General features: G+C 52.1%; 12 protein-coding genes across 12 annotated transcripts, besides 5 other annotated features; 5 read left to right on the top strand and 7 right to left on the bottom strand.

The window, feature by feature from the left end:
- Nucleotides 1-669: 669 nt before the first annotated feature.
- NFIA_058220 (3-oxoacid CoA-transferase) lies at nt 670-2,329 on the top strand (the record flags this gene model as incomplete). The annotated part of the gene is made up of 3 exons (XM_001258368.1): nt 670-732; nt 786-1,965; nt 2,016-2,329. The coding sequence occupies 3 exons, from the start codon at nt 670-672 to the stop codon at nt 2,327-2,329; spliced, it is 1,557 nt and encodes a 518-aa protein (XP_001258369.1).
- Nucleotides 2,330-3,207: 878 nt separating this feature from the next.
- On the top strand, nt 3,208-4,458 carry NFIA_058210 (glycerophosphodiester phosphodiesterase family protein; the record flags this gene model as incomplete). The annotated part of the gene is made up of 1 exon (XM_001258367.1): nt 3,208-4,458. The coding sequence occupies one exon, from the start codon at nt 3,208-3,210 to the stop codon at nt 4,456-4,458; it is 1,251 nt and encodes a 416-aa protein (XP_001258368.1).
- Nucleotides 4,459-5,414: 956 nt separating this feature from the next.
- Nucleotides 5,415-7,426, top strand: NFIA_058200 (uncharacterized protein; the record flags this gene model as incomplete). The annotated part of the gene is made up of 2 exons (XM_001258366.1): nt 5,415-5,507; nt 5,600-7,426. The coding sequence occupies 2 exons, from the start codon at nt 5,415-5,417 to the stop codon at nt 7,424-7,426; spliced, it is 1,920 nt and encodes a 639-aa protein (XP_001258367.1).
- A 490-nt stretch (nt 7,427-7,916) lies between these two features.
- NFIA_058190 (putative isochorismatase family hydrolase) lies at nt 7,917-8,588 on the top strand (the record flags this gene model as incomplete). The annotated part of the gene is made up of 1 exon (XM_001258365.1): nt 7,917-8,588. The coding sequence occupies one exon, from the start codon at nt 7,917-7,919 to the stop codon at nt 8,586-8,588; it is 672 nt and encodes a 223-aa protein (XP_001258366.1).
- Nucleotides 8,589-8,825: 237 nt separating this feature from the next.
- NFIA_058180 (uncharacterized protein) lies at nt 8,826-9,215 on the top strand (the record flags this gene model as incomplete). Its single annotated transcript, XM_001258364.1, has 2 exons — nt 8,826-8,937; nt 8,989-9,215. 2 exons carry the CDS (start codon nt 8,826-8,828, stop codon nt 9,213-9,215), a joined length of 339 nt encoding a protein of 112 aa, XP_001258365.1.
- A 20-nt stretch (nt 9,216-9,235) lies between these two features.
- On the bottom strand, nt 9,236-9,983 carry NFIA_058170 (uncharacterized protein; the record flags this gene model as incomplete). The annotated part of the gene is made up of 2 exons (XM_001258363.1): nt 9,236-9,542; nt 9,787-9,983. The coding sequence occupies 2 exons, from the start codon at nt 9,981-9,983 to the stop codon at nt 9,236-9,238; spliced, it is 504 nt and encodes a 167-aa protein (XP_001258364.1).
- A 792-nt stretch (nt 9,984-10,775) lies between these two features.
- NFIA_058160 (glycoside hydrolase family 11 protein) lies at nt 10,776-11,487 on the bottom strand (the record flags this gene model as incomplete). The annotated part of the gene is made up of 2 exons (XM_001258362.1): nt 10,776-11,175; nt 11,222-11,487. 2 exons carry the CDS (start codon nt 11,485-11,487, stop codon nt 10,776-10,778), a joined length of 666 nt encoding a protein of 221 aa, XP_001258363.1.
- A 450-nt stretch (nt 11,488-11,937) lies between these two features.
- NFIA_058150 (putative quinol monooxygenase) lies at nt 11,938-12,413 on the bottom strand (the record flags this gene model as incomplete). The annotated part of the gene is made up of 3 exons (XM_001258361.1): nt 11,938-12,108; nt 12,160-12,187; nt 12,232-12,413. 3 exons carry the CDS (start codon nt 12,411-12,413, stop codon nt 11,938-11,940), a joined length of 381 nt encoding a protein of 126 aa, XP_001258362.1.
- A 484-nt stretch (nt 12,414-12,897) lies between these two features.
- Nucleotides 12,898-14,427, bottom strand: NFIA_058140 (uncharacterized protein; the record flags this gene model as incomplete). Its single annotated transcript, XM_001258360.1, has 1 exon — nt 12,898-14,427. The coding sequence occupies one exon, from the start codon at nt 14,425-14,427 to the stop codon at nt 12,898-12,900; it is 1,530 nt and encodes a 509-aa protein (XP_001258361.1).
- Nucleotides 13,186-13,221: a microsatellite.
- Nucleotides 13,278-13,318: a microsatellite.
- Nucleotides 13,758-13,785: a microsatellite.
- Nucleotides 13,836-13,962: a microsatellite.
- Nucleotides 14,428-17,461: 3,034 nt separating the features above from the next.
- Nucleotides 17,462-18,871, bottom strand: dprB (the record flags this gene model as incomplete). The annotated part of the gene is made up of 3 exons (XM_001258359.1): nt 17,462-18,285; nt 18,334-18,627; nt 18,682-18,871. 3 exons carry the CDS (start codon nt 18,869-18,871, stop codon nt 17,462-17,464), a joined length of 1,308 nt encoding a protein of 435 aa, XP_001258360.1.
- Nucleotides 17,706-17,754: a microsatellite.
- A 1,210-nt stretch (nt 18,872-20,081) lies between the features above and the next one.
- NFIA_058120 (FKBP-type peptidyl-prolyl cis-trans isomerase) lies at nt 20,082-20,715 on the bottom strand (the record flags this gene model as incomplete). Its single annotated transcript, XM_001258358.1, has 6 exons — nt 20,082-20,121; nt 20,178-20,219; nt 20,271-20,291; nt 20,354-20,414; nt 20,471-20,538; nt 20,609-20,715. The coding sequence occupies 6 exons, from the start codon at nt 20,713-20,715 to the stop codon at nt 20,082-20,084; spliced, it is 339 nt and encodes a 112-aa protein (XP_001258359.1).
- A 634-nt stretch (nt 20,716-21,349) lies between these two features.
- Nucleotides 21,350-23,610, bottom strand: NFIA_058110 (putative C6 transcription factor; the record flags this gene model as incomplete). The annotated part of the gene is made up of 4 exons (XM_001258357.1): nt 21,350-22,349; nt 22,416-23,092; nt 23,151-23,262; nt 23,321-23,610. 4 exons carry the CDS (start codon nt 23,608-23,610, stop codon nt 21,350-21,352), a joined length of 2,079 nt encoding a protein of 692 aa, XP_001258358.1.
- Nucleotides 23,611-23,622: the final 12 nt, after the last annotated feature.

Raw genomic sequence — 23,622 nt, 5'->3', positions numbered from 1 at the left:
CGTGGTTGAGTTACTCCCGTCATATTATGTCTTTTGATACCTGTGCATACTAGCGGGGTTCGATCTATTACTTTATGTTCATGTAGATAATGAAAGATACCATGAGACATGAATAAAATGATCTATATCAAGGACGTGACTGAGCAATGATAAGTCAGCGGACGAACTCCAGCGGCCCGCGGATCGGCACCGGAAAGGCAGAGGCATCGGCTGCCAAACCGGATGAGCTGTCTGTCACCCCAGATTGCAAGTGTTGTGGAGTGCTCAGGGTGCATCCGGATGGCAGAAACTGTAGATAGCAAAGAGAATAATTTGTTTATAAAAGTAGTATCTTGTTCGCATTTTGTTTATATTGGAGTACATAACCGGATTGCTACTGATGATTGGCCGTTGGAGCAGAGTGCGGGGTATTTCCGGGGAAGGACGGCAGGCGCGGCTGACTTTCCGCAACTCCGCGAATGGCCGCTCGTTTCCAGCTTCTTATATTTCTCCGCACGCCTCGACATTGACGGGAGAAAGCTCATAATTTCCTCTCGTAGTCTTTGTTCTGAGTCTGACCGCTAAGAATTTCTTAATTTGTGATTGAGAACGAATTGTTAACGAGTGCGACTGTTGCAGCTTCTGTCGAGCTGTGTTCTATTTCCTCCCTCGTTGAACACTCCCTTCATAATGCCTTCACAAGTAGCAACGTGTCTGCGCCTTGCGCGGCAATTCTCTGCTAATCCTGCAAAGGTACTCGGCACAATTATTTGGAATGATGTGCTAAACTAACAACTGCTCTCTAGCACCAACGATTCCTCGCACGAGCATTCTCGAGCAGCCTTCGCCGGAATGAGATCAACAAGGTGGTGGCTTCTGCCGAGGAAGCCATCAAGGATATGAAGCCCAACTCCACGCTTCTTGCCGGAGGATTCGGTCTGTCCGGTGTTCCCGACACACTGATCGGCGCCGTGCGCGCCAAGCCCTCGATCACAGGCTTGACCGTTGTCAGCAATAACGCAGGCGTCGATGGTGCTGGCTTGGGTCTGCTCCTCCAGTCGAAGCAGATCAAGAAAATGATTGCCAGCTACGTTGGAGAGAACAAGACCTTTGAGCGGATGTATCTGACCGGCGAAATCGAGCTGGAGCTGACGCCACAGGGCACGCTGGCCGAGCGGTGTCGTGCCGGTGGCGCCGGCATCCCTGCCTTCTTCACCCCGGCGGCCTGTGGAACGGTCGTCCAGACCGGCGAGCTGCCGCTCAAGCATAACCCCGACGGCACGGTGGCTCAGTACAGTCAGCCGCGGGACGTCAAGGTCTTCGACGGCAAGAGCTATGTAATGGAGGAGGCGATCAAGGGTGACTATGCCTTTGTCAAGGCGTGGAAAGCGGATAAGCTGGGTAACTGCCAGTTCCGGTACGCCGCGGCCAACTTCAACGGCGCGATGGGCCGCAACGCCAAGATGACCATCGTTGAGGCCGAGCATATCGTTGAACCGGGTGAGATCGAGCCGGCTGCTATCCACCTGCCGGGTATTTATGTCAAGCGCGTGGTCCAGAGCACGGCGCCAAAGAACATCGAGAAATACACCTTTGCCAAGGAGGATGGGGACGACACTGCCGCCCTGGGAAAGGGCGACACGGCCGCGAAGCGGGAGCGCATCGTTCGCCGTGCCGCCAAGGAATTCAAGAACGGCATGTATGCTAACCTGGGTATTGGCATGCCCATGCTGGCGCCCAACTTTGTCGATCCCTCGGTGGAAGTGATGCTCCAGTCGGAGAATGGTATCCTCGGTCTGGGCCCTTACCCTAAGAAGGGCCAGGAGGACGCGGACTTGATCAACGCCGGCAAGGAGACCGTCACCCTCATTCCCGGTGCGGCTGTCTTCGGCAGTGATGAGTCGTTTGGTATGATCCGCTCTGGACGCATCGATCTGACCATTCTGGGTGCGATGCAGGTGAGCGCCCGTGGTGACCTGGCCAACTGTGAGTCTCCTTTCTTCCCTCGTGATTTGCCGTGACTGACTGTATTGTAGGGATGCTCCCGGGCAAGATCAAAGGCTTCGGAGGTGCAATGGACCTAGTTTCCAACCCCTCCGCCACTAAGGTGGTGGTGACCATGGAGCACACAGATAAGAAAGGCAACCCCAAGATCGTTAAGCAGTGCGAGTTCCCTCTAACCGGCAAGACCTGCGTCAGCCGGATCATCACCGAGCTTTGTGTCTTTGATGTCGACTTTACTGACGGATTGACCTTGGTCGAGCTTGCTGATGGGGTTACTGTCGAGGAGGTCCGGAGCAAGACGGAAGCTCCATTCAAGGTTGCGGACGATGTCAAGCCCATGCTGTGATTTATTGCTATCGTACGCTGTGGTGAAGCAAAATTTTGGAGTTTTATCTGATACCTGTGGCTTGAGCGTGATTGGATTCGGATTGTACATAGCATTTGTTGTATGCCGCTTATATATATCTTGTGCCTTGCTCTTTTTTCTTATGGATGAAAGACTTTTTGCAGCCTCACTTTCATTCTCATCGAATCGCGTCACTAGTTCAAGGCCCAATTGCGATACGACGGTCCCGATCTGCATGTACTTCTTCTACCAAAACTTTATTCACTCTACTTGTCCAGAATTGTTCGGTATATCGCATTCTTCAGATCGACTCTGACGTTCAAAAAGCTCACGCTGCTCCTTGCTGATCAATGCAACTGCCACGTGGCATCCGACAAGGATCGACAGGGAAAGAATTCTAGAAATTGGAGACAAAATAGGGATTTCGCTGGAGACAATCATACCTCAAACTTTTGACAGCTGCAGCGAAGGAAACTCACGCCAGCCACTGAAGGAAGAGTCCCATCCGGCGACTCAATCACCATCGGTGCTGGATGCATGTGCCGACGAGGCAGCAACGCCAAGAGCGCCAAGAATCCTCGTTACTTTTAAAGCGGAGAATATTTGGAGATGCGTGAGATTTCGAGCAAGTCAGATGTTATGATTTGTGCACGGGTTGGTGGGCCTTATCAGTGGAAATTGCCGTGCAGGGGGGTTTAGGTATTGCTACCATGCGAACTGCGAAGTGAATGGTTCCATGTGCACATGTCATCATGGAAGAGGCTGGGAGGTGTTTATGGCTACGAGTGAATACTTAATTCCAGGATATAAAAGCGCTATGTGACGCGGTTGGAGGAAGTATCTCCTGCCTACAAGTGCAAGTGCAAATCATTAGCACCATGCATCTCACGTCTCTGGTCCTCACTGTCGGTTTAGCCGCAGCCGCACCCTCGTTCAACCCCCGCAGCAATGGTCACGACTCTCGTCCAGCAGTCACTAACATCCAGGTCGGACCTCGTCCGTACTATCTGGTCGACGCAATGGCCGACAGCCCGCTGAAAAAGAAACTCCAGTCCTGCTCGGAGAAGCGCATCAAGCACGCTCCCGCCTTCTCTATCTCCCACCGTGGTGGTCCGCTCGAGTTTCCCGAACACACTCGCGAGGGCATTCTCGCCGGCGCGCGCATGGGCGCAGGCATCATGGAATGCGACGTCGCGTTCACCTCAGACCGCCAGCTCGTCTGCCGCCACTCGCAGTGCGACCTGCACACGACGACCAACATCCTCACCATTCCGAGCCTGGCAGCGAAATGCACCGTTCCCTTCCAGCCCGCGGCGAACGGCAAGCCCGCAACGGCCAAGTGCTGCACCTCCGACATCACCCTCGCCGAGTTCAAGACCCTCTGCGCCAAGATGGACGGGTACAACGCCTCAGCTACCACGCCCGAGGACTACCAGCACGGCACAGCGGCGTGGCGCACGGATCTATACGCAACATGCGGCACGCTGATCGAGCACAATGAGTACATCGAGCTCGTGGACCGTCTGGGACTGCAGTTCACGCCGGAGCTGAAGACGCCGGAAGTGGCCATGCCGTTTGGTGGCAACTACACGCAGGCGATGTACGCGCAGCAGCTCATCGACGACTACAAGGCGCACGGCATCCACCCCTCGCGCGTGTGGCCGCAGTCTTTCCTGCCGGACGACATCTTCTACTGGCTTCAGCATGAGCCCAAATTCGGCAAGCAGGCGATCTACCTCGATGAGCGCGTCGATACCGCGGCCGGATACCAGCAGGCCGTGGACGGAATGGCCGACCTCGCTAAGAAGGGCGTGAAGATCATGGCGCCGCCCATCTTTGCGCTGCTGAATACGACCGCAGACGGGGAGATCGTGCCGTCGGCGTATGCGGTTGCGGCGAAGAAAGCCGGGCTGGATATCATCACCTGGTCGCTGGAGCGGTCGGGGCCCCTGGAGGCTGCGGCCGCCAAGGGAGAGTACTATATCCAGTCTGTCAAGTCGACGATCACCGGGGACGGGGATATGTATCGCATTGTGGATGCGTTGGCACGAAAGGTGGGCGTCAAGGGGATTTTCTCGGATTGGCCGGCCACGGTGACGTATTATGCTGCTTGTATGGGATTGGACTAGACTTGTTTGTACTGTACAATAGACTAGCTAGACTCGTTCCTTCAGATTCTCTGCATGCCGAGGTTTCATGTATAGTGATGCTCGAGGGTATAGCGTCCCCAACCTCTCATAGCTCGGAGACCCAAATCTAAACCATCTGTAGGAGCATCTCTGCATGGAAGAGTAGTCCTCACGTCAGATTCCTAAGCCAATTGAAACAATGATAGAGTCGTCTAATTCTGCAGCCGTGGTAAGGCTTAAAAGTCATTGGCCAAGCATTCGTGGAATTATGCCCTCCGACAACGGACGGAAAGTCACCTGATCGGCCACGTGCCTCAGTGCGTCTGGAAAGTCTTTCTGTTCCAACCAATCAGACAGCTAGAAACCTGTCTGCCAAGAAGCTGCTAATATCGCTTAGACTCTGTCCGGCAGTTCCTCTTGTGTCCGTGTTCTTGTCCAGAGATATAGTGTCAACAAGAGGTTAGTTATCCACTGGGGTTGCCTGAATGAGAACAAATCGCTCAACATTTCCTCAATGATCAATCAAACAAGCCTCTGTACTCCGTTTATCCATCCCTTCCGAACAGTCCGTTCTACAGAGGAGTATCTGTCTGAGTCTGAAGAGGCCAACAATGAAACGCCAAGAATGATCTGACAAGGCCTCGTCATCTCGTGGGGATCTGTGGAACACACAAGCGGCGAGATCATCCTCCAGCAATCCTGCAGCCAGCGTTGAAGATCCAATAATGATCTGGAAACGGAATGTACGGAGTAGTGAAGACTGAACCAGGCTCGGCAATGTACCTGATCAACGGCTCCTCATTTCCGCTTTTCGAAATTATACAAGCCTTACGACGGTCTTAGTCTGACGCGCTGTGATGGATCTGACCCGCATTTTCTTGTCTTATCACTCTGTCGCAACATTAATTGACACTCCCAGTGTCTTTCTCTCTCCTCGACTTTTCAAGTCTCTCACAATGCTGCGATGGGCCTTAGCATTATTGTTGCCCCTCTTCCTGCATAATGTGGCCGCACAGCAGCTTGACGAGGATCTCATGTCCTTCGCGACGGTAAGGCTACTTATGCTTCTTTCTTTTTCGCCGCCTAACAAACTCCTGTGAGAGACCGATCGTCGTGCTAATACGAGATCTACCACCTCCAGCTTCCTCAAATACGAGCCTTGAAATTCGACGTCCACTACCAGGATCGCGACCGTGTAAGCCCTGGTTATTGGTTCGTCGCTCCATATGGCCAGATCGAGCCCGAAGCGCCGACCCATCGATTCGAGCAGTATCAAATTGGACCATATATCTACGATGGCGACGGCACTCTCGTCTGGGCTGGATCACCCATGTTCGATAATCGGAATGTTTTTGATTTCAAAGCTGTCCACAGTATCGGGGATGAGCCGCATCTCTCGTTGGTTTGGCAGCATTCATGGGACTATGAGGATCAGGGCCATGGTGTGATTTTGAAAAACAACTATGAGATTCAAAAGAAACTCCCCTTTCGAGAAGATTTAGGCTCCTTTGATATTCACGAATTCAATATTCTTGGTGACGGCAAGACGGGCCTGGCGATGACATATCGAGAGCACGAGATCAGTCTGGAGGATTTCGGGCGCCCTGAAGAGCGAACGGCGATTCTGACCGGTGGGTTCGTGCGGCTCGATCTCAACACCGCGGACGTCTTGTTCGAATGGGACTCCCTCAACCAGGTTCCCTTGCACGAGTCGGTCCACTATGGCCCCGACTCGCCGACGGAAGGGCGCCCCGGCTGGGACTATGTGCATGCCAACTCGGTCGATATGAACGCTGCGGGAGACTACATTGTGTCCTTTCGCTTCACCAACACCATCTACCTGATTTCGGGGGTGGACGGACGCATCTTGTGGCGGCTCGGAGGCCAGGGCCAGCACAGCGACTTTGTGCAGGATTTTACCTTTTCCAAACAGCATGACATTAAATTCGTCGAGTCCAACGGCACTCACCACATCATCTCTTTCCTCAACAATGCGTCTGACGAGGATACAAATGACGAGCCCGTCTCCTGCGCGCTGATTGTGGAGCTCGACACCGGCGTACAACCCATGACAGCCAAGGTCATCCGGCGCTACAACCGCCCGGACGGGGGGCTGACCCGGCTGCGTGGGAACGCGCAGCTGCTTCCCAACAACAACCTTTTTGTTGGCTGGAGTGAACATGGGTACATCACCGAGTTTGCCCCCGAAGGCGAAGTCCTGCTGAGTGCGATGTTCAACTCGACTCGCTTCTCGACCTACCGGGCCTACAAGTTCGAGTTCACCGGCCGGCCCAACACGCCGCCCGACCTTGTCGCCTCAGTTACGGGGACAGACGCATCAGATCTCGCAACGACGTTTTATGTCAGCTGGAACGGGGCCACCGACGTTGCGCGCTGGAATTTCTATGCACGCGCCGCAGCCAACGCCCCGCCGGTCCTCATTGGAAACACCACCAAGACGAATTTTGAGACCATTTATATCGCCCACGGATACCTGGACTGGGTCTCCGCCGAGGCGGTCGATCACGCCGGCAACGTCCTGGGGGTATCGCGGGTCCATCGGAGCCGCGTACCTGGCGACTGGGCCACGGCCGGGTTCAAGGGCGAGGTGGCAGAACTGCATCCTGCAGATCCACACCTTCTGTACTCGCAGAAAGAAGCCAACCAGCAAAACGGTACCTACTCAAGCACCCCTGCAGGGGTCGAAGCAGATACAAGCGGTGACAGCAGTATCACACCTGTCGGCACTGCGGAGGAGGCCCTCCGGATGGCGCACGAGACGTATGAACTGGTCCGGGATTTTGGGGCTCTGTTTACGTGTGTGTTGGTCCTGTGTCTCGTGGCTGGGATTGCGGCGTGTGTCTATACGGTGCTCCGTCGGTGGCGCACGAAGGCGTACCAGCATGTTCCGAGTGAGGAGGGCCTGCCTGAGGAGCAGATACGACTTCGGTCAACGACTCATGAGTGAGTTTGTACATCCTGTACATTCTGTATATATATGTTTGCATTCGGTACCTCAACTTTCACACGATGACATGTGCCGTCCACAGCGATAGATAGAACGATTACCTGCTTCCATCCCTTGACCAAATCCTGAATAATCTAGCTTCAGGTACATAGAGATGCATACTCCCCACGCCAACGCAACTGTCTCCACTTCACGATGTGGATATATTTAATGGCAATGGATCTGTAGATATCTGATACTGATATCCTCCCTGACAGTCAATATGGCCTGGTCTGTATACGCAATCTGATTGGCTGGTGGAATATACAGCGCCAAGAGACAGCTTCTTATTCTAACCAATCAAACCACTCGATTCAATCCATTTCGTTGTTGCTGACAATTGCTTTCTACTTGAGTCATGACAGTAGTCTAGCAGTGTATAGTGAATATCCCCGTTGCATTGAACCTACATCTCAATCTCACCTCATTTAGTAACTACCGATATATCAAAATGCTCAACCTCTCCCTTCCCACCGCCCTCGTCCTAATCGACAACCAAGCAGCCTTCAACCACCCAACCTACTGGGGCACGTCGCGCTCCAACCCCTCCTACGAAACCAACCTTGCCTCTTTGCTTCATGCCTTCCGCACAGCCCGAAAGACCAACCCCGCCCTCCCCCTCGAAATAATCCACGTCTTCCACTCCTCCTCCTCGCCCACCAGCCCTCTCCACCCCGCCGACCCAAGCAAAGGCGCGCACCCGCTAGACTTTGCGCAGCCCGCGGCCGACAACTCAGAGCCAGTTTTCTGGAAGAACGTCAACTCGAGTTTTATCGGGACGGGGCTGGAGGGGTATCTCCGCGACAAGAAAATCAGGCAGGTGGTGTTTGCGGGGTTGACGACGGATCATTGTGTTTCGACGACGGTGCGGATGGCGGCGAATCTGGGGGTCGGGGATGTTTATCCTGACGGACGGCCTGAAATTCTCGCGGATGGGAGGCAGACTGTCAAGCCGGTTGAAAAAGGGGTTGTGGTGCTTGTTAGTGATGCGACGGCGACGTGGGCGAAGGGCGGGTTTGATGCGGAGACGGTGCATAGGGTTTCGGTGGAGAGTTTGAGGGGGGAGTTTGCGGAGGTGATGAGTACGAGGGAGGTGATCAGTTGTCTAGAAGCTGGTAGATAGGTGGTTAGGTGTGCAGTATTCGCCACTCAGCTGTGGCATGACAGCGGAGATCTTCATTTTACTTTGTTGTATACATGGATACCTCGAGGTTACTTCTGGGAACCAATGATCGCTTCGTATACCAGAGTCCTGACATCATCATGAGTTATATATATATGTATATATACATGACCTCTACTCTGCTCAGCTTATGTGTATCAAGAGTGATATCCCTCTATTGAACCATAGTCCCATACAATGTCCTTGAGACCCATCACCACTACTATCCGGACCTCCGTCCGCTTCAGACCCCTCCCCTTCCTCAGAGCCTACCATAACCCAGAGCTTCATTCCAACAAAGGCGAGAAATGTCCGTCTTCTGATCAAGCAGAACCTCTCCATCACTGCTAATGGTAATCAGTCTACATCCCCGCCCAATACCCCGACAACTTTGAATCTCCCTCCCTCATCAAGAAAAAAGACAGCAGCGGCCACGAGAGATGGGAGGAGATTGACTCGACAGTAAGCGAGGCGTCGGTTAAGGCCGATCGGGGCGATGTGCAGTTCGAGGTGAATCAGCAGGAGATCAAGAGTAAAAAGAAAGTTCGGCCGGATTTGGAGGCTGAGCCGACTGTTCACGATATGTGATTATCAAATTGCCATATTGTCTACGTCGTCTGCGATGCGCTTGAGAATGTAACTTGTCGATGATTATCTATATCTATTGAAGCTGCTTCTTCAACCTCCTGCACTTCCACCTTCCTCTCTACCTCGACATCTCGAGCATGCTGCCCCGGTGTCACAGTTCCACCTCCCTTAGACGACAAGACACCACCTGTAACTCCCCCCTTGGCAAAGAGTAGCGGGATATCCTCCAGCTCCAGGCCCTTAGTCTCAGGATAGAAGCAGTAGACCATAGGGATGAAGGCGGCATTCAGCACCGCAAAGATAATGAATGTTTCCACCCGATGTTCGCTATTTCGTCAGCACGTCTCAGAAGCACCAAGCACATATACACCCACCAAACGCAATCGGCGTAATCTTCACCACCGCAAAAACCGCCATCCAACTCCACCCCGACGCAATCGCCTGCATCTTCGTGCGCACGCGCGTGGTATTGATCTCCACGGGATAGAACCACGGCACCGGCAACCAGCCCACCCCACAGAACAACTGGAAAACAAAATAAACGCCGTAGCGCCGTACGCTGCGCCCTCACGCTCCAGCGAGAGGAGGATCGAAACCATCACGAAACACAGATACAGGCCCGCCGAGCAGACCATCAGCAGGGTGCGGCGGCCGAAGCGGTCCATCAGGAGGACGGGGATGGCGCTGCCGACGAGATAGGTGCATTGCGGCGTCGGGGTTGTTGAAGTCGCGGCCGAAGCGGTTCTGCGAGCCGATTATACCGGACATGACTCCTATTTTGTCTGTCAGGTTGAGTTGACGCCGAGGAAGAAGGGGGGTTTACCTGGGTCGAATCCTGAAAGGAGAAAAGCCTGGCAGGAGGCCATAGTGATGGCTGTAATCAAGGCCTTGCCTCGGAAGTTGTGTTCCCAGAGCCGTTCTGTAGAACTGTGTACGGTCTGTAGTTTTGAATGGAGCATCTCGAATCTCGCGGAGAAGGACTGGGATCTATATCTGATCATGTCGCTTCGTGGAATATTACCCGATGGCAGTGAGGATCCCCCACAGTCAGGCCAAGACGGATGACGATCATGGAAGCTTTCTTGGTTCTGCTTGAGGAGATAGAGATATATGTGGAGACAGCTGTCATAGTGCACATGTACATCTCTGGGCTCTCGGGGTAAAGACTTCCGAAACGCGGAGGTCCAAGTGTGGGGGAAGATCGACAGAACAAAGACTGGCTTGAGGATTATCATATGAAAATGTGAGTACTAGATAGAGCCATATGAATCAGAGTCAACTATTGAGCACTTGATATCTAGAACTGAGGGCATGGGTCACTGGCCGAAGCTACGGCAGAAAGAAGCTTTGTGGCTTGTCTGACCGAGTTTAATATAGTATATGTGATCAGATATTAGCCGAGAAAGCCAGACTCCAGACAGCCATTTTTCAATTGTTATCAGTCGTCCACAGAAAGTTTAGGCCAAAAATGACAGTCAATGCTATGGAAAGGATAGCTGTACGGCCAGCTTCAGAACCAGTTCTCTGACCGGCTGCAGGTACACCTGATCAAAGCGATAGCTAAGAAACAGTGAGAGTAGCAGACCCGCTGCTCTGATACCCCTCTGTCGCAACAATCATATAGTCAAAGTTCCCCAACTTCAGACCCGCCTTTTTCCATGCATCAAAGTGGTTCTTCGTCGTCACAGTTCCACTCACCCGGTGCGAAGTCCGAACCGACCAGTACTGGTCAAAAGTAGCCGTGCCCTGGATCGACGGCGCATTCGTCCGGGTCGTCTTGTAGATGTTGTAAGTGCCCCCGTCGCTCTCGACGGTGCCGAGATGGGTGGCTCCAGTGGAGGGGTCATAGGAGCCGTAGCTCTCCACGATGTAGTATTCGACCAGCGGATTGGTCATCCAGCCGTACACGGAGAGGTAGCCGTTTCCGCTGGACTCCCAGGAGCCGCTGTAGGTGACCGTTCTGGATCCATTAGCTTGAACCTAACAAGCAGGGAGAAGAAGCGTACCTCTCACTGCCCGGGTTCCAACCCTTTCCAGCAACAAAGTTGCCGCAGTTAGTCCAGTCGACCTGGTACTGGCCGCCGTTGCCGTTGTTGTAGGTCACCTTGCCGCCGCCGTCGGTCCAGAAGGAGTAGAAGTAGCCGTTGTTCGTGCCAGTCTGAGAGCTGGTGAGCTGTCGCTTGGCTAGCTCGACGTACTGCTCCGAGCCGGGTGCAGCTAGCACGCCAGCGACGGTGGAGAGAGCGAGAACGAGAGAAGAGAATGAGACCATGTTGCAATTATTGCTTGATTGCTTCGATGCTGAAGAGGAGATTCCTCGTGGCGATTCCAAGGCTTAAGTAGTCATTGTTCCTCGGATTTCAGCCGATGAAGGGATTACGAATCTGTTCGTCGAGGCGAATCTCAGGATTTCAGGTAAATTGTCTGTTTCATTGTGATCGACACCCACTTTTGCTGATGGGCCGTTAGATAGATATTGTAACTGAGTTGAAGGAGTGATCGGCAGCATTGTCTCCAGTTTCGCTGAGACATGGATCATCTGGAGCACTCTATGTCTCAGGCGGAGTGTGACATGAGAGGAAGATTGTTGACCTTGAACTAATAATGAATATGAAAGGACCGTCAATAAAAGATATGTTTCACTCAGTGCCAACGGAAGTTGGCCGTTCTCAAAGCGCATGGTAGACTCACAAAACATATACATACATACATTCTCCATTGATCATACCACCTTCTTCCCATCATCAAGAGCACTAATATAACCCCCATTCTCCATTTTCACCGCAACATACGGTGCCCCAACGCGATTCAGCACCTTGACCTCTCGTGGTTTGAGGTACAACGGCACCGTCGTCGCAAAGTACTCTTTATAGTACGGCTTATTGGCTTGGACCTAGCCAAGATCAGATCCTGCAATATGTTCTTCATTTATTATCAAACCTACCTCAACGAGCCATTCCTTCGGTTTTGACCTGTCCAGTCAGCTAAGTTCTTGATTATATTGGCGACTACGTACCAGTTTTCCACCCAGGTGATTGTCCCGGGGTTCTCAGGGTCTTGATACACTTCGAAGAAGGTGCATTCTGGCTCCGCGATGACATGCTCGTATACTGGTTTGAATGCTTCCCAGAATGTAGGAAGATTCGCTGGGTCGATGTAGACCGTCATGTGGAGGGAGATGCCTTGGAAGAGTGTCATTGCAGATGAGAGGTGAGTGTGAGTTTGAATGGAGGTGACCTTTGTCGGGTTAACTGTTTGATAAGGTCAGTATTTATTCTGGAGAATAACGTTGAGGTTGTGTCATTGGCTATGAAGCGTCAAGCATAACGTTATGCTGGTGCTTGGCTGAACCCTACGGTTTATTACTGCGGAGAGATGCAATTCGGCAAGGAATATCGCTCATAGATTGTCATGCCATGTTCCTAAATCCAAGAACGGTTTGTGGAGGTTTTTCGAATATTGAAACAGATTGCTTGATAGCTTCATTATGCAGCTCTATCGCTGATGTTGATCGTAAGGAGTGACACATTCGGTATTACATGATAGTGAGAGACAGGCAAAAAGATGCAGGCTCCAATGATAATTGGAGCCACACAGCAAAGACACAGACACAGACAGAGGATAGTCAGACAGGTATTAGAAGAGTACAGCAGGGCACGATAAACATTGTCTTTTCACTCCTTCACTCATCACAGTCGCAGCCCTCGGAGTCATCACCGCCCGCGGACGAGTCGTCACCCTCACCAGCGTCATCACCGTAGTCGTCGCCGTTGTCACCGGTAGTCGCATCGGCGCCGGTCTCGTCGCAGTCCTCACCATTGTCAGAGCCCAATCCACTAGTCGCAGAGGCACCGGCCGAGGCGCTCGCACCGGCACTGGCGGAGGCAGTGGCAGAGGCCGAGGCGCCGCCGCTGCCAGTCGCACTGCCGCCGATGCTGATACCGCCAGAGCTGGAGCCGGAGCCGCCAACAGAACCAGAACCAGAGCCAGAGCCAGAGCCAGAGCCTTCGGTCGAGCCGGAGCCGGAACCAGTAGCAGAGGCACCCGTGTCGCCGCCGGCCGAGCCGCTAGCAGAGCCGCCAGTAGAGCCGCCAGTAGAGCCGGAACCTTCAGTCGAGCCGGAGCCGGAGCTGGAGCCGGAGGCACCAGCGTCACCACCTGCAGATCCTCCGGCGGAACCACCTGCGCTTCCTCCAACACTGCCAGAGCCGCCAACAGAGCCTGTGGCGGAACCTCCAGTAGAACCAGAACCAGAACCAGTAGCTGAGGCACCACTGTCACCACCTGCCGAACCACCCGCAGATCCTCCAACCGAGCCGGTAGCTGAACCTCCGAGTGAACCAGTCGCGGAGCCACCAGCGGAACCTCCAACAGTGCCAGAAGCGGAACCACCTGCTGAGCCTCCAGCGGAACCTCCAAGAGAACCACCAGCAGTACCAGAAGCGGAACCACCAAGGGAACCAGTAGCAGAGCCACCGGCGGAACCAGATCCTGTAGCAGAAGCACCGGTATCACCACCAGCTGAGCCGCTGGCCGAACCGCCAGCACTTCCTCCAGCACTTCCTCCAGCGCTGCCACCAGCAGAGCCTTCGGCGGAGCCACCAGCAGATCCCCCTACTGAACCTCCAGCGGAACCTCCAAGGGAGCCACCAGCTGAACCTCCTGCTGATCCACCGGCAGAGCCTTCGGCGGAACCACCAGCAGATCCCCCTGCAGAACCTCCAGCGGAACCACCAGCTGAACCTCCTGCTGATCCACCGGCAGAGCCACCAGCGGATCCTCCGGCCGAGCCGCCTGCAGAACCACCAACACTCACTCCTCCTTCACCATTTTCATCACAGTCTTCGCCGGCGCCAGCGCTGCCGCCGAGGCCCAGGCCACCGCCCAGACCACCACCGAGATGGCCGCCAAGTCCACCACTCAGAAGACCACCCAATCCACCGCTGGCGCCAGCGGAGCCACCAGCTTCACCCTCGCAGGCTTCGCATTCAGAGGATCCGGATCCGCCAAAACCATGGGAGAGCAGACCAGACAGAAGGCCGAAGGTACGGGCCTCCAAGTGAGATTCCTCCTTGGAAGGGTGGGAGACGGGAGTCAGGAGTTTGGCGACACGGGTTGGGGCGGTAGAATCCTGATTTTGAGGAAGGGTATTCACCGGCGCAGCCAGTGTTGAAGTTGCCGAGAGGGCGAGAAGAGAAAGAGCGAGATGCATATTGAACGAATGGAAGAACGATAGTTTTTAGTAAGTGAGAAGAGAGAAGAACGAGAGGAAAAGAAGGAGGAGTGCTTCTACCAGAGGAGCAGTGAGTGGATGTGTGGATGATTAGGAGGAAGAGGATGGGAAGTTGAGAGGTATTTATGCATTGTGGTTGCTCTTAGAGAGCTGCAAAGATGTTCTTCCTGCCTCCGGAAGGCATGATTCTATTCCGGGCGGATGAAACGATGGCGTCCAGAGGGACAGGGCTTGATGGTGATCCGAGTTTTGGACAGAGACAAGGACATGGGGTGAAACCTGCTAGCACCCCGAGTTGGGGCTCCAAGGGCTGATCGAGTAGCAAGCTACTTCAGGTAACATCGATGCTACAAGTTCGTGCAGATGTCGATGTGATAGATCTGTCCACCAGAGCGTCAGGAGAAACCATTGAACTCAAGGGATACGAACAGAAGCGAATTTATGCTTTGCATCATAATATCAGAACGCGACCTGCATCCATGACTGCGACGGACGAACCCTGATCATATTCTACAGTGCAGCTTGGAGAACCGAGCTCGTTTTGGCAAATAGAGTTACCCTGGTGGGGACTCCAGCCTTAGCACGAAAGGTTCAATTGAACATCGCACGAACGAGTTCTCATTCTGAACTTTCCGGCTCCTGGTCAAGTCTTGTTTTTGCTCAAGCTTGGGTTTTGGATCGTCTGATGCCGGCTAGACCATGCGATCACCAGGGGTTTACCCCGTAGTTCAGTTTGAGATGTTCTAATTTTGGTCTTCCGATTACCCGTACCGTGCAAAAATCATCGGAATGCCTTTTGGGGTAAAGAAAGCGAGAAGAATCGAGATGTAACGAACTATTGATCAACCCACAAAAGCAATCATGTGTCAGGCAGCGTCAGAACTTGGATTCAAGGTAAATCGAGGCATCGGTATGAGTCTGTCTGCATGAATTCAGTTTCCTATTGGGATAAGTGAGTCAAAGATTCTGTTGAGCCTGTCCATATCCCGTATCGACAGTCCAGTCCCGAACTCAACAGGTCAAGGCATGTGAGAACATAGAAAACACCAAACAAGTCCCGAGCCTGAACTCCTGAGCAGTTCCTCTGTCGCAAACCATGACTAGCAGGGACTTGAAACTGGCTAGTTGGTTCCAAAGTGGATATTACCAAACTCCGATCTTCGATGCCAAGCACCGGACTGTTTCTTCTTTCTGCAGGAACCTTGGAGGCTGGAACGTTCGGGGAAGTTGTCTCACTCCTAAGCGACCTATGCAACGGCTTTTGATGCCGGAAGGATCATGAATTGATGATGTGTTGCCGGCGTTGCTGAATTCCCACCATGACCGTGTGTGGGCGTTGTAGTGTGCAAGTGGATGAAACGGATGGGTCCGACGGGAGGTAAACAACCCCTGATGCCAAGACCTCGCCTATTGCCCCCAGCATCTTTCCCCAACGTTGATCTACTTACTGATTGATAATGGGAAAGTCTTGGAATCCTTAACTACGGAATAATATCCACTGTTTTCAGCCTTGTGCATGTTGAACTTGCGTCAATTACCGCTAAATATAGTCATTGCTGAAACCCGACTATGCACTCGTGACTCGTGAGGACTGCAGCCATCCACACCCTGGAGGTCCAACATTTGGCGCAATGCATATTGCCTCAAGCTGTACCGATCCCAGTGCTATAATACTGCTATAGTTGATGATTGAACCGTTTAGTTTGCCTATTTGCGTAAATTCTGATTGAAAATTTCGATACTAATCCGTAGTTGTGATAGACGATCTACTCGTCCTGTTCTGCTGGAGATAGAGGCCCTAATCCACGAACTGGCAGGAGCAGTATATGCTTAATGAGTAGAAATTCCGGACCTCAATGCCTGTTCAGGTTGCGATAGCTTCAGCGGCTATACTAAGACAGTTGATATTCAGGAATTCGTAAGGTTGTAGAGCCACAACTAATAGTGTATAGGAAGTCAAACCAGTTCAATATATTGTAGTATACAAAGCTGTGCGTTCGGCAGGTCTTTGAACATCTCATGACAAACAGAAATGACAGAACAAAATACATGATCCTTAGCATGAAGAGATCGACAAGGATTGTCCCAAAACTTGGACTGTGACTACGGAGTATGGCCCAGAAGCGAGGTTTTGCCTAGCGCAGCATGACCAGGTGTTTTGCCTCAGCAGGTTGCTCCACTGCATCCGCTGGGATACCTGGAAAGGAAATTCAGACGCGACGTAGGATGGAAAGACAAGGATAGGAAGAATCAACCATGGTTATCTGAGGCCACCGCTGAGATCGCTACCAAACCACCAGCTGATTTATCCGACTTCTTCCGATGAGCATCTTCGATATAGAATTGCTATCATGTTATTTGTCAGTTGCTACAGAGTCCTTTCCCCTACTGAACTTTCAGTTGAGCCACAGGAATCTTCGAAATCAACTGAGTATACTTTGAAGTCCCAACGCTTTTTCCATCCACATATCCCGACAGCTGTCATTTGTCATTTTCAAGGGTTATATGACAATATATCTATGAGGACCAGACAGATCTGCTAGGTGAGACTCTAGCTCAGCATAACAGTGACTGATTTGCAGCGGGAACAAGACAGATAATTCGCCTCCAGCAAGAACATACCCTCTACCGAAAGATTCTCTGAAGTGGGATCGAGCATCGTAACTACCCGAGCATAGATGGTACGCCGCTGACTGCATGTCAAACACACGCCTTCGTACTCTACGCCTTCGTATCCTACATCGAAGAGGTCCACGCCCTGGGCACAGACCCGGCCAGCAGTGAGAGACAATTAGCCAGGGCCCCTACGGCGTGGACCTCTCGAGGTAGAACACAAAATATTTGGTCACTTTGTATGTTAAGTGCTACAACTGTTACTAAGCAGCTAGAGCAGAATTCAAGAGTTAATTGTCATTGGTCAAAAACTAATCATAAACGACATCGTCACGGCATTAGAGGATATCAGAACCATTCAACTTCAAGCTTGCGAAAAAAGATGAAATGGGTATCACGCTTAGAAACCACGCTGTGTGCCCAGGGTGCCACGGTTGTCCAAGTCGGAATCGACACGGGGATCCATCTTGTTCATCAGGTTGGAGTTGTGGGGTCCCGCGGTGTGAGTGGTAGTGCCAGGAGTGTTGTAGCTGTTGGAAGCAAGAGCCTCGTGGCGGGCGCGGTTGTCCCTGTCAGAATCGACGCGGGGGTCCACCTTGTTCATCAGGTTGGAGTTGTGAGGGCCGGCATTTGTGCTGGCGTGAGTTCCCATGCCAGTTCCCATGCCAGTTCCCATGCCAGTTCCCATACCAGCGCCAGAACCGTAGGCGTGGCCAGTGGTTCCATGGGTAGTGCCGCGGTTGTCCATATCGGAGTCAACGCGGGGATCGATCTTGTTGGCAAGGTTGGAAGAATGAGGACCGTGAGCACCTCCCATGGCCTGATGGCGGGCACGGTTATCCATGTCGGAATCGACGCGAGGGTCGACTTTGTTCATCATGCTCGAGTTATGGGGGCCGGCGTTTGAGCTGGTGTGGGTGCCGAAGGTGTTTCCGGCGCCGGTGCCATGCGTAGCGGTGGTTCCGTAAGCACCACGGTTGTCCATGTCACTGTCAACCCGGGGGTCCATCTTGTTGGCCATGCTAGAGCCGTGAGGGCCATAGGCACCGCCCATGGTCTCATGGCGAGCACGGTTGTCCATATCCGAGTCGATACGGGGGTCGACCTTGTTCATCATGTTCGAGTTGTGAGGCCCAGCGTTGGTAGAAGTTGTGCCGTAGGTGTTGTGGGCACCGGTGGCATAAGCGCCGGTGGTGGCTCCAGCGCCAGTGTGGGCACGGTTATCTGAAAGAGTCAGTAAGTTCTCAGGAGGATTGAGTTGGCTCTTCTCACCTCTGTCGCTGTCAACGCGGGGATCAACCTTATTGGCGAGGTTGGAGCTGTGAGGGCCATGGGCTCCACCAATAGCTTCATGCCGGGCGCGGTTGTCCGCATCAGAGTCAACGCGAGGATCAAGCTTGTTCGTAATGTTGGAGTTGTGAGGGCCGTGGGTGGTGCTGGTAGTGCCAGTAGCAGCAGAGTGGCCATGGCCAGGTTCGATCGGGCGAGGACCGTGGGTGCTAGTGTGAGCGACCTTTTCACCATCTGGGCCCCGGGTTATCGTGGCGTGAGAACCAGGGTGGTGGTCTTTAGCAGTGGTTAGCATTTGCAGAAGAGATTGAGGTGCGAGTATTAACATACCACGGTCGCTGTCGACACGGGGATCGAGCTTATTGGCGAGCTTAGAGTGATGAGGACCATGGTTGGTGGTAGTGGTATCAGCAGTGGTGTGGTGAGTGCCGTGGTGAGTACCAGTGGTATTGGAGGTGTGGGTAGAATCGTGGTGATGGCCAGTAACGGCGTCCTTGACCTTGTGCATGAGTCCAGACATTATGACAGGTTGTTCGTATCAGGGTATTTCGAGAAAACGAGGTAGAAAGTTTAATAGAAAGCTCAAAATGATTGATTGTTCAATTCAGTATGTTGATTGTTGTATGTTGAGAGTAGAAGAATCTCAAGCGCATCTCCAAGCTTTATATCTTCAATTCAGCCATCAAAGCAAATGACGTCAAGTCCTCGAGCTCCATTCCAACTCAATTCAAGCGCATTTCATTCACTCGTGGGTCACTCCACGTCGAACCTGTCATATCAACCCCTGGCGGTACCTGACTCGAGCTGCCACATACCGGTCTGGGGTCATATCATATGTCGTCATACCTACGATGCTGGATCCTTTGTAACCACAGATCACTTCACCAGCCACAGTGATAGCGCCACAACCGTCTACTTCGCTCCAGGCCTCATGTTATATGGCCATTTCGCCAATAAAACATCTCAAGGTGTTACTCGTCAGGTCGATTGAGGATGAGGAGATGGTGTATCAATTTTAGCTATATAGCTACGACTTTCCACCAATCGACACGGGAAGAAGGCACACGGACGACAATCAACTCAACCTTATCTCATGTATAAGCCACAGGGACTGTCGCAACTGTCACTGCTTCTTATTTTTAGAATACAGGCTTCGAGTCGTACTGTAGCAATCAAGGGTCTGGGCAATATTGCTGATCATGACTTCAGCCTTATGTCTGAGGCGCCAGAGTTAACTAAAAGAGGTTAGTCTGACTTGACGCGGGACAGCTTGACGCGTCGCGGTGGATTTTTGCCTCAGGCACCGTGCGCTGATGTCATCGCTACGGTCAGACAAGTACATTGTACTAGAACCAGGTATCTATCTTACCTATTGCTGATAAGATCAAAGGATAATTACAGTGATATCATACCCTCCGCAATGAGATAAGTTCCTCCCACAGTGGAGATTCTCAGTTGTTTCCTAGAGCCTTTACTTATCCACAGTCAGCTCTTCGGAACTACATATAGAAACCTTCTTGGGATAGATCTACAATCGGACAGCCTAAATGCTAGATGCTCCATGAGATCATATGATCTCATATGTGGTTCGTTGTGTATCTACATTGGTTTTCTACAGTGTACAAAAGATGTCGATCCTTATGATCCTGAGTCACCATGTATCATGGCGCCAAGGAGCAGTAGAATTGCATTATTCAAGCATGATTCTATATCATATCACTTGCAAATATCTAAGCCCTCTTGTTGTTGATGCCAAGAAGCTCAACCTCGCTATAATCCAGTCAGCTCCCATCACTATCCACAGTAGCACATAGTGCTGAACTTACAAGATAAGGGTCGAGTTGCCAGGGATGACAGGAGGGAAGCCACTAAATGAAATGTCAGTTCACCGAACACCACGTCCAACCGCAGACACATACCGAGCGCCGTAGCCGTAGTCACTATCATATCACCCATTAGCAAACGGACTAACAATAGAATCAACCGAAGCAGACAAACTTACGGGGTAATGGTGAGGACAGCCTTCTCGCCAAGGCTCATCTGAGGGACACCCTCATCCCAACCTAGGTATCCTCGTCAGCACAGAACATCCTAGCAGATCCGTATCAAGATAAGGTACCCTTGATGACACGGCCAGTACCGATCTGGGTCTGGAAGGGGTCGTTCCGGTCGACGGAGCTGTCGAACCTAGAGTCCACCGTCAGTAAGTCAGTCACACAAGCAGGGAATCCTGGTCATAAGGACAGTGGGCACCTACTTTGAGCCGTCGGTCAGTCTACCGGTGTAGTGAATGGTGACAAAGTCGCCCTTCTTGGGGAAGTCGACGCCGTTGCCGGGGGACTTGAGTTCCTTGGTGACACCCATTGTGATTTCTGATGGAGAATAGAGGAAGAACGAGAAATATCTGGAGTTGAATTGAGATCAGGGGAGGGAGGAGATTTTTGCTGAATTTCCATCTCCAGGGCGGGGTATCTCAACAAAGCGCACAGGAGGTGGGGGCACACCCCACCATTGTAGCTTCTCATTGGTCAAATTTGGCAGAGGAGATTATATCATCCTTGGCATGTGATTGAGATCAGTTACTATCAGTATCAGTTATGAGCTACAGGTATCAATCTTCGACTCTTGGATGGCAGTGACTTGTCATTATTGCTAGGAATTAATTCTAGACTTCATTAGTGTAGGTCTATATACATTGTCATTATTAATACGTTAATCTAAAATGACTTTTATCCTCAATTGCCCATATTCGTGAGAATAGTTGAGCTGACCCTAGACAAGGATGTTAGTAATGCAGAAGGAATGAGCAATGATCTACTCTAAACTACAAAGCACAGCGACAAGAGCTGATGTTGTTGCGTTCGGGTACCTACCTAACAAATTGAACCGAGAAGCTCGTGCCAGTGTGCGACGACCTACTTTGGGATAGTCATGCATAGCACAGTCTATTTGTGACTGCAATGGCATGAATCTGTGGTGTTGGATCAAAATGTAGTCGTCAATTACGAAGAGCCAAGGGCATCCCGGCTGGAGTAAGCCGTAGGTAGAGATCTTGACAGATCTGCCACGCTCGCTCTGAAGCAGGATGCCGAGAAGCCATGGCTAAAAGCCAGTGCATGCCTTTCTGTATGTATCTTGAAATTAGCTCTGAATCCTTGGCTCCGTGCTTGACGCGAGAGTCCAACTCGATCAACAGCACAGTAAGGGCTTGCATGAGATCATGCAAGATCCAGCACCAGGGAGCAATGCGACTCAGCCAGATAATGTCAGGCTCATCGGGCAGCTGCGAGAGCATATTGCAGGCCGCATTGGTGCAGATCTCCGACATCTCCTTCCAGCTGGAGCTTGTAGCTTGACCACTTCGCTCCCATCGGTAAATAGCGATCCGGGCAATCGTCATTTTGGCGCTATAGAACTGAAAAGCAAGGCACCATCGCTGCGTTTCAAATGCCGGGTCCTCCCGAGGGCGGCTGAACTGGAATGGCTCCGGCAGCCTTCTTTGCAGGGAATTGATAGTTGAAATTAGGTCTTCAAGGGCTTTTTCCACTGAGTAGCTGCTCGATCTGGTGGTTGCCGGAGCGTACAGAAGGTTGATTGCGCATCGCATAATCCGGGCTAGTTCAACGGTGAACAGAAAGTAGAGCGACGCGCACGGCTTGACGGCGGGAAGATAGGTTTCGGCATCCGGAGCTGATGACGACAGCAGGGATTTGGAAAGAGTACGTCGAGCGTTGGCATCCGCGAGCAAGCGAGCAACAAACGCATCCCCAAACTGGTCCTCGTCAAATGGAAGGGGCAACGGCGCCGTACAAAACTGATTCGCCACGCTGTACGGCCGACCCGTCATGACTGACAGAGTAGTTTCGAGGATGACGATTGACCACCAGACTCGACAACGAAGCTCTTTCGAGATATCCAAGGTATCTTTGCTAACGCTCCTAAGATGAAGACCCATAGCGATGGCGGAACGAGTTGCCGTACCGGACATTCTCCAAGCCCTGTCAACAGCGGTGTCAGATTAGAGCAAAAAAGGAGTAAACGGTCGTAATCGAAGTTCCAATTACCTGTTCACTTGGCCAATGATTAGCAGGTAAAATGCAGCAAGTCCTTCAATTTGGGCTTGTTGAATGTCAGGGTGAGGAAGCAAAGGAGTGTCGGCCAATCCCAGCTTGCTTCCCCGGGAGAAGTATATCGATGGGTCGTGCCATTCGTCAGCCTCATCAGAATATGTCAGACTCAAATGCTGCGCAGCAATTGCAAGGATCAAGTTGAAAATAGCCAGCCATTTCTTTGGCGGCTTGGATTGAGGCTCGGAGTATAATCGTCGATACTGGTGTAGAAAGACCGTTTTGCCGACGATGGGGAACCCAGGATGCACCATATCAAAGTAAGTGTCGAGAAGTTCGTCTGCGACGTCTTGCGGAGGGATAGTAAATGGCTGCACCGAGACATCAACCGAGAGCTCCTCACCATCCAGGAAATAATTGACGGAGCTGATCGAGTCTGGAAAGAAATCGTCTTGAGTCTCTGGACCTAACCATGAGGCGTCCAGCCGGATCCCTTTGCGCTTCAATTGATGCAACCATGACCTACCAGAGTGTGCACCGATGAATCCCGTCGCCTGACTTATCTTGTCCTTGTTGAAGTCTTCTTCGATGGGATCGGTGGTTGGAGTTACGAGGCGGGTAATGGCGTCGATGGATAGATCGCTGCTCGGGCTGAGACTCGCAGGCGGCGTCTCCTGTGGAATTGTTAGTCCGAATGGTTAGGGGGTCTCAAGCAATTCAAAAGAGACTTGCCTTTTCCAGAGCTTTAGCGATCAATGGCTGGTCCTTGGCATCGGCTCTCGGTTGGATGCGCCGCAGCAAACGGTAGAATTCCTTCAACCGCTGCTCAAGATCCTGCAGTCGCCTCAAGATCAGGTCAGTAACACGCGTAATGTGCTAAAGCATTGAAACCAGTAGCCTACCTTGCGATCTTCTCATTCTTGTTAGCTACAAACACGCACTCGGCTTTCAGCTCGCGGCATCTCTCACATGGCGATCCCCCAGTGCATTTTGCCTTTTGCTCTCTGCAACTAATACAAGCTCTGCTCGCTCGACGGGCCCGAGGCTTTGCCGTTGTGATGCGCGGTAAGCTGACCTTGGGTAAAGATTGGGTTGATGGTGATTGTAGCGGACTATCGTCTTTCTGGATACCACCTGGTGAGCCTTCTCTCTGACGCTTCCGTATCTGAAAAGCCTGACTCTGGGAGTCCATAGGGAAAAGGAA

This window comes from Aspergillus fischeri, genomic scaffold, assembly GCF_000149645.3.
Source record: "Aspergillus fischeri NRRL 181 1099437636266 genomic scaffold, whole genome shotgun sequence".
NCBI lineage: Eukaryota > Fungi > Ascomycota > Eurotiomycetes > Eurotiales > Aspergillaceae > Aspergillus > Aspergillus fischeri.
The sequence above is the reverse complement of the archived record's forward strand: the minus strand, read 5'-3'. Positions and strand labels throughout refer to the sequence as shown.